This window comes from Arctopsyche grandis, chromosome 4 (genome assembly GCF_051622035.1).
Source record: "Arctopsyche grandis isolate Sample6627 chromosome 4, ASM5162203v2, whole genome shotgun sequence".
NCBI lineage: Eukaryota > Metazoa > Arthropoda > Insecta > Trichoptera > Hydropsychidae > Arctopsyche > Arctopsyche grandis.
The window spans coordinates 8,536,474-8,545,789 of record NC_135358.1 but is presented as its reverse complement, the minus strand read 5'-3'; the positions used below and the strand labels follow the sequence as shown (position 1 = coordinate 8,545,789).

The following is a 9,316-nucleotide window of genomic DNA, read 5'->3' as shown; positions in this document are numbered from 1 at the left end:
GGAGCTGTCGCCCCCTCTGTTCTCCCGCCCCCGCCCCCTACCTCTTCGTCTCCCTCCTCTTGACTCGACTCGACTCGGCCCGCCGCGTAAAAGCTACTCTGCAATCCGATTCCTGAACAATTGTCTTTCAGGTAATTGGATTATTAGTCACATTGCGATTGGCCAAAAGACAATTTTTGCCATGAAAATCGCGAATATGGAATATTTGGCACTCGAGTTCTCGTTAGTATTGTTACGTACGCCGCGGATTAAGTGAATAGAATCCCAGAGACTGTGTGACCGTTCAAGGCCTTCTTAATTGGCACCCGAATCATATGAGTCGGGTGTGTCTTGACCTCCGCCGAACCCAGGTTACGTCAACAATGATATCAGAGAAATTGGCAATGTCTGAAAGAAAACGATCGACCTACAGATATAATCAGAAAAATTCTTTTCAATCGAGGTCACCTCGTGAGATCGAGACCGGTGCCTCTCGGTGATAGGCAGAAGCTTCACGACCGAGCTATGCAGCTGACTTTTAAATTTGCCTTAAATCGATTTTTTTTACTGTCCATAGATGTCTCTATTGTATATTATGTCTGAAAAATTGTTAGTACTATTGCGTAGGGATGGGTTCAGGATCCAAATGAAAGGCCAAAGTTGCTTGACAGCATTTATTCAACGATTCAAGAGGCCCACATGGAATTATGGAGGATGAACGAATGAGACGACTGGCATGTTAATGCACGTGTTTATTATATGACAGCTGAAGACAGAGTGAGTAGCGGCTCTCCGAACCCAGCCGGGTTGGTCCCCACTCGCAGGAAGGCAACCGAACTCGACCATGTCGTATAAGCGAGCCGCCACATCACTCCCCCCCCAGCATCAGCGATACCAAAATTACAAAGAAACAAATTTTACAAAAGAAAAAAATTATTAAGTGGGGAGAAAAAAAAATGTTGACGTGGGTCATCCGCTGTATAGGTGTACCGCCCTGAATGGTCGGTACATTCGAGGGCGGTGACGTCGCGAGCAGGACGGTGGGTGGTCCGATGGTCGCGCCGATGCGATGCTGCGGCGGCGCCGCTATTCCGAGGCTGATGTCGGTTGGTGGGGCGGCGGGGGCGGCAGGGGCGGCAGGGGCATCGATGTGGTTGATGATACTCCGAGCTGGACCGTGAGTCGTTGTGGCTCGTGGAGGTGTTGTAGCGCTACCGCCCGTCTCGGCGTGACGACGCTCGTGGGGACGGACGGGGCCTTGATGATGATGATGATGATGGTGCTGAGGTGGTGTATGTCTTGTGGTGCTGGATGACCGTTCTATGTGTAGTGGATCGCGCATGACTCCACATCCAGCTGTCAAGATCGTCGTCTCATTCGCTCCCCCATTTTTTTAAAGCACCTGTCGTCAACGTTGTGGCTGGACTCCAGTCGATAGGTAGGTAGGTAGGTAGCCGTGTCTGCTCGTTTATTGTCACCCGCGGGCCGCGACGCGTGTTGATGGCGATGGGGGCGCGGCGGGTAGCTTCCCCGCATGGCTCGGCGAGGCAGGGATGAGTGGCATGTTGAAATTGATCGAGGCTGCGTGGCTCGATGTCGGGGGTCACCAGTATGGAGGATGAACGAATGAGACGACTGGCATGTTAATGCACGTGTTTATTATATGACAGCTGAAGACAGAGTGAGTAGCGGCTCTCCGAACCCAGCCGGGTTGGTCCCCACTCGCAGGAAGGCAACCAAACTCGACCATGTCGTATAAGCGAGCCGCCACAGAATAATCTGATCTAATGTGTGTATCTCCTTATAAAGGACAATTTGCACAGCACAGCTTCCCCGATCCATTCATGTGTTTATTGTCTAGGCCAGTGGTTCTTAACCTTGTTGGAGGTACTGACCCCCACCAGTTTCATATGCGCATTCACCGAAGCCTTTTTAATTGGCACCCGAATCATATGAGTCGGGTGTGTGTCTTGACCTCCGCCGAACCCAGGTTAAGAACCACTGGTCTAGGCACTTAAAGGTCTACCCTGGCGAGTCTATTGTTTACGTACGCACTTGCCCAAGTCTGTGAGAACTCCAGCGTATCTTTTGGGAACTTACTGATTATTGTTAGCCCAATCTAGGGTCTCTATTGTTCACCTACGAATATACTTGGACAGTGGATACTCTCTCTCTCATGTTCCCATGTTACAGTACGTATGTGCACAAATAATCTAACTGTATGCGTTGCCTTGAAGTAATTCCTGTCATGGTACATGTGATGTACATACATATGTATGCAGAGAAATGTTATAATAATAGAAGCACCCTTTCGAATACATTTTTTCTTTCAATAACACGCGTACCGTTTCCATAATTACGCAATATTGTACGCGTATGCTAGCTGTCGCCATGACGCTTTCATATACGATGTTAATTGAATAATATGTTACTTAAATGATCAATTTACTTATAAAAATGTATCCCATGTTGTTTATTGTGTGTTTTTTAATACATCGTGCAATTTTTAACGATGCACTTGCCCAGAGAATTTTTTATCGGACATACGTCGACCACCAAGCATCAAATACGACTGATGCTAAAATTATTTAGGATTGTCTGTGGACAATCGACACTTGACAACAATATAACGCCTAAAGCCACTTCTATCATTATAATATTGTTACGTACGCCGCGGATTAATCGAATAGAATCCCAGAGACTGTGTGACCGTTCAAGGATTATCTGTTTAACGGATTAACTAAGTGCATACCGTGAGACTGGTATAAGTGGTTTGAAGGATTAGCGACAAGCTAAGTGCATGAAAGCTAAACAATGATTGCACTTCTCATACCGTGGGAATACATATCCGAATACGTGACTATACAGTAGGTAAACAGATTAGACGTCCTGAGAGATCTACCCCTTATAAGGCGGTACGTAGGCGATATCATGTCATTCTGGACGGAGCATTGGCAATGCGTGTATCTCCTTAATCATCAATAAATGCTGTGAAACGACTGTTGGCCTTTTACTTGGATCCTCCACCCACCCCTACGCAACAATATTATATGTATGTATGTAATAAAATAAACTAAAAACAAAACGAAAAAGGTCTAGTTAATATGCATTGATTGATTTTGAACATTGATTCTAAATAAATCGATTATGATTATATAATATTTATTTTATTTTATTGTTCTATGTATATCTTCTTGACTTCATTACTTTTAGGTTTTATTTTCTACATCCTTTTGTACATATATCTTAAAGTCAAGCAATACAATTTATTCACTATTCATGTTTTTTCTGAATTTTTCATCGTTCATATGTTTATCTACGGGCTAACAGTTAAAATATTGTTTAGTAACTAACTTTATTGAAAAATTGTGTTTGCTTGTGAAATATTCCAATTTTTCAATTACATATGTATATACATTTAATGCCAGAAATTTTGGATATTTCAATAGTCGACTATTCAAAAGTCACTTACTGATTAGGTGGAGTAACCTGACTATGGAAACCACTTACACAAACACAATTCAAATAGCTATCATCAGAAATTATGAATGGGACCAGAAAGTGGATAGTAGGAAAATCTAGGACATGCTTAACTTTTAAAAAGACGACAGAAATGAATCACATAAATTTATTTATTTTAAAATATGTGACTATTCAACACTTATAAATTTTGAGTAGTAAATTGAATTTAATACAAAATAAAAATGTTAGGGAACTTTATATAACAAATTTTATTTAATCAGTTTTGAGCTGTTATATCACATTATATACAAGTCAAATTTATTTTAATTTACTACCAATAAAATTGAAATATAGGAAAGTTTAGATTTAGATCAAAGATTTCCGTTACTTTTGGTGGATTGACATTTATGTTTTTAAATGAGTTTTTCTCCTGTATTAGGTATAACATATATTTTATTTTCGTTATTGTTATTAAAAATAGTGTCAACACTATGATTTGCATTAAACAAACATTGTTGATCGCAAATATCAGAGGTGTTTGAAACTGGATCGCTTAATTTAGAAATAGATATTTTCAAACCTTCAAAATTAGAAAAGTAATCGGGAGCTATGTGCTTTGGTTGATGGAAGTGAACTTTCATATGATCTCGTAAAAATTGCGACTGCGGAGCTGCGTAATCACAATAATGGCATGTAAAGTTACCATTGATACCAGAGACAGAAGCATGACGTCTCATATGATTATCCAAAGCGTCTCGTCTCTGGTTAGTATAAGGACAATAAGTACATCTGTACACCTTACGTTCTTCGGGAATATCTTTGTTACTGGCACCGCTTGAACGTCTTCTATGTAAAAGTTTCAATGTTTGTTGGTCACTTATTGATAACTTTGATCTATCTTTGTATGATTGTTTGGGAAGACTTTTTATGGCTAATTTTGTGTCGCTTTTGCTTTGTAAAGTGAATTCTTCCAACGGTTCCGGTTTGGAGATACCTTGACGAGCTGCTTGGGCATCGGCATTCATTTGATGCTTGCGCATATGTTGAACATAATTTGCATAATATTTAACGGAATAATCGCAAATTTCACATTTGTATCTTTGTTTAGATCCATGCAACGACAAGTGGACCTTATACTGTTCTCTCTTTTCAAAAGCAGAAGGGCATTTGTGGCATTTATAACGCTTTTCTTTTGGTCTGCCATTTTTTAAGTACGTGGGATAGATAAATTCTGGGTTACCGTGCATCAACAACCCGAACTGAGGATCTGCTTGTAATACTGGTGGAAAATGATCATTTGGTCTAGTAACGAGTTTTTCAGATAAAGCCTTCTTTTCAGCTTTAGTTTTATGCTGATATAAATCAGTTCCAGATATAGGTATATTTTTATAATTCGTTTCTTCACTTGATTCGTATTCCATTTGTGCGTCACATGTTACATTTACGTGAACAGCTTCATGCTTAGCAAGATTGCCTATAGTCTTCACGGCATAATCACACTGACGACATTTGAAGCTACCCTGTCCACCGTGAAGAGTTAAATGGTAATTGAGAGCTGCACTTTTGAAAAACTTTGCTGGACACTGAGTGCACATATGCTGCTTTGTGGATTGTTTTGAAGTGCTGACGTTTTCTTTTGTAACTGCTTCTACTGGTTCGTACTCGATAGTTTTATTTTTGATCGCATCGGCGACTACTATCCAGACTGGTTCGGGTTCGTTTACAAAAGTAGCGACTGCCACTATTTTAGGCTGAGGATGTTCAGGATGAGGAATGTGGTAGTTTTGCAGTGCTTCAGTTCTTTCTTGATAATTCTTAAAATGTACATTTTTATGAGCCAACAAATGTGAGAGTTGACGTGCTGTATATGAGCATATTTGGCATTGATAAGGTAAACGTATGCAATGAAATTTATAATGTATTTGCAATTCTTTTTCGAAAATAAATCTAGCTGGGCAATCTGAGCAAAAATACATGAATTTATTGGGCAGATTACTATCGACAGATATTTTTTTGCTTTCATTTGCATCATTGGTTTCATCTTTAGAGGTACTATGTAACGGGTCCAGCTTATATTTATATAAATTTAATTCACTTAAAATTTCTTTTAATTCTAATATTTGTTGATCGTCGGCTTTAAGATGATTTACAGGACAAAACACTTTGACATAGTCTTCTTTGTGGACTTTGGAATGTGACAAATAAACATCTACGTTATTACAAGTGTAGTTACATTCTGAGCATTTGTGCATGTTTGGCATTTGTGAATCTAAACTTGGCATGTGTGAATCAATGCAATGCATCTTTTCATGATCGAAGATATTATTCCGTCTTAAATTCACATAAGGACATGATCTGCATTTGAACATCTTTTGAAATTCACCGCAATACGATACCCACATTTGAATCAAATCGGATGCATCTTGATTTGAATTGTTTAATGTAGACGAAGTGTCTGATACTGACGTGTTGACGACTTCTGCGGCATCTTTTTGTGGTGGGATGAAACCGTGAACTTTCATATGCTGATGGAGTAAGTGACGTTTCGACACTTGGTAGTTGCAAACGTCGCATTTAAACGGAGCATCGTTGGCTTTGTGAAACTGTTCGTGGTAGGTAAATTGAGATTTACTGTTACTTTCGTATGGACAGTCTGAACACTTGTATCTTTTTATCGGTGTATTTTCTGCTATCGGTGATTTGCAGGTGAGGACTTGGACGCCGTACTTTTCAGGGTCCGATATGCCGTGCAGTGGTAAATGTTGCATCAATTCAGCTTCAGTTTTAACATAGTATGGACATATGAAACATTTGAAAGTAGATTCTGATGTGATCGAATGCTGCTTCAGATGATTTTCATACGCCGATTTAGATGTTGTAGTGAATGGACATTTTGAACACTTTATATGTGTTGAAATACTTTGCACACCATTTGAATTAGAATTCTTGGATGTGATGACTTTTGAGCCGACAACCACTTTCACATCTCCATTGTGCTTTAGTCGACAGTGGCGCTGAAAGATATAAAATAATATATTAAAATATTTGAAAGCAAAAAAATCAACGAATACTAACTTTACTACGGTTTAATTTTAAATTACAGAAGTTGTTATATTAAATTAAGGTTATTTTTCCAAATAATTGAAGACATGCATACCATAATAATTACCCCCCCCCCCTCTGAATATTATTGTTAAGTTAATAGGTATTAGAATATTATATAGAATTGCTTTGATTTTATATTTTATTTATAATATGAAATAAAACATGCGATTATATTATATAATATTGAATAAATTAATATGATTAGGGTACTACATTTCCAAAATTTAAAAAATTTAAGTTTTCAATAGGATTTACATACTGAGACGTGAATGCTGAGTATAACTTTTCATATAAAAAAACATACCTAAACTCTTAACTTTTTACCAAGTCATGATCACCAAAATGCGTGTGCATTAGTAGTATTATTGGGTTAGTAAGGCGATAGTAGATACCTGAATTACATGCTTCCAATTGGATACCTGGTTGCAATGACCACATCGATATGATATGCTTGACGTGTCAGAAGCACTGATCACCTCTGAAGTATCTGGCCCTTCAGCTGGCTCTTCTTCTTGAGGTTGAGTTGTGCTTGATTTTGAATGTTTTCGTACATGCATGAGTAAGGCGTCTTTGCTCGCATTCCTACATAACAGGTTGGATTGTCATATTTTTATGTGAATGATGAATGATCATTTGATTTTGTTAAATAATATTCACCCAAAATTAAAAACACATTGTTATAATTTGTATTAATGGAAACATTTCAATACATAAAGCATTAGAGTAATGTGAAATGAAAAGTATAGTGAGTGCAACCTGAGAGGAATAATGGAAGACAGGAAGTATTTAGAAGAGCTGTGAAAAAGATTATCCAGTCAATCAAAACATAATCGATAACAGTATTCACAAATATTGTACCAACCGTTACTCTAATATATTTATTAATTCAATAATTACCATTGCATGAAAGTTTTTTTTATCAAAATGTTTTATTTCTTTTACCCTTCACCACAAACGTTGTAGGTTATTTGACGATAATATATGTATATTTATATACTGTAATGCACTAATCGAAAAATGTAATTTTTTGTTTGAATATATGTATTATACATATACGTAATTGTAATTCAAAATGTGTATGTATGTATGTCTTTCAATATGACTTCCATATAAATTATATAATATAAAAACTTATTTAAACATGTTTAGAATTGTACATAGATGAAAATAAACTTCACCAATTCTGCCTGCAGTACTTCTTATCCTTAAGAAATCAATTTGCGTCAAAAACCTAGAATATTATATAGAAGAGCCAATGACCAACTCATTATCTTCATTGACGGCCATCCATTCCAAAATGAATAATATCACATTTAAATGGTAAAAATTCTGTATTTTTTTTAATCTGTAATTTAAATTAAAAATCGAAAGATTTTTAAGTTTTAGTAAAACCTATCTACATACCGAAGTATATTTAATATTCTACTGACAAGTAAAGGAAATTAAAATTGAAAATTAATTTTGTATACATATATTTTACATTTCAAACAAATAATAAAAGCGAATAAAATCTTAAATGGAAAATAATAATAAAAAGAATATAAAACGTCTTCTATGAAAGGATAATGCAATACTATCGTATGCGTACTTATAAATATGAAAACTGCTACTACACACAAATTACTCAATTTAAAATATAATAAAATTACTATACAATTTGATGCAAAAATAATGACACATGCAAGAGAATTATTGAAATTTTTAATTTTATTGGTAAAATCAATTTTTAATTATTGATTTTATTAAAAAAATTTGCAGCTGAACATTTTAAAATAATTATCCATCAAAAGAGTAAATTTTCTTTCGATTACTTTAACTGAATATGGGTCAAAATTTGTGAAGGTTTTTTATTAATTCACATATAATCATAAGTGTGCAGCTCTTATCACAGAAACAATATTATCGTTTCGCAAATGACAACACAAGGATTGAAGATACATTTACAAAAACAAATCATTACATATTTGTGGTAGTATTTTATATAATACACATGTAGATGTCTCTCCAATAAGAGGAAATAGAAAATCGCAATTTAAATTCTATTAACACCGAATTTAAGCATTATATAAATATTATCATTTCTAAAATAATTACTGGTTTTTTAATGTTTACTACTTTTAAATTGAAATCAATAAAGAACTACATAAACATAGTAATCACTTGATAGTTTCAAAACTCTACCATGCGAAATAAATGAATATATTTAAAGAATTTTAAAACAAAAAGTGCTCTTCTAAAAAGTTTGGATAGAAAGATGTATTTTATAAAGCAATACGCAAAACACAAAAGGAAGAAAGCTTGGGAAATAAATAAATATAAAGAAAAAGAAAAGATTCATGCTTAGTAAAAATATGATTATATATTATAAATTTGGTTAATATTTTATAGATTAATTTACATCTATAACAAAAATAAATGTGTATAATTAACAATCTACATAAGTGAACACTTTCGAAAATTCATGCATCAAAAAGTGATATAATTACCTATAATCACACTTTTTGCACTTCCACATAGATTTCCTAGATTTTTTATTTTCTATATTTTCTTCAACTTTATAATCTTCAAGCTGAGAAGAACCCTGCGTATGGGAGTCTGAAGGATTATCAGACGAGTTTTCCAGCATTTCCGATTGCAAGCTTGAAAAATTTTCATAATTGGCTGATGTGTTCCCGACGTTTTCTCTATATTTCCTATTAAACAAATGCAACGATGCAGAAGCTACATCTACGGAGGGATCCGAAATTTGCATTAAAGTTAAATATTTGTT

General features: G+C 35.7%; 1 protein-coding gene across 1 annotated transcript in view; it reads right to left on the bottom strand.

Annotated features, from left to right (window-relative positions):
• Positions 1-3,595: 3,595 nt before the first annotated feature.
• The window catches only part of LOC143910341 (uncharacterized), a 49,886-nt gene continuing 44,165 nt past the window's right edge, over positions 3,596-9,316 (bottom strand). Inside the window, exons 4-6 of the mRNA XM_077428771.1 lie at positions 9,033-9,239; positions 6,939-7,128; positions 3,596-6,455 (exon numbers count right to left, since the gene is read on the bottom strand). Of these exons, the coding sequence (XP_077284897.1) occupies positions 3,855-6,455; positions 6,939-7,128; positions 9,033-9,239 (2,998 nt within the window). The 3' untranslated portion in view covers positions 3,596-3,854. The remainder of the gene's footprint in view (positions 6,456-6,938; positions 7,129-9,032; positions 9,240-9,316) is intronic.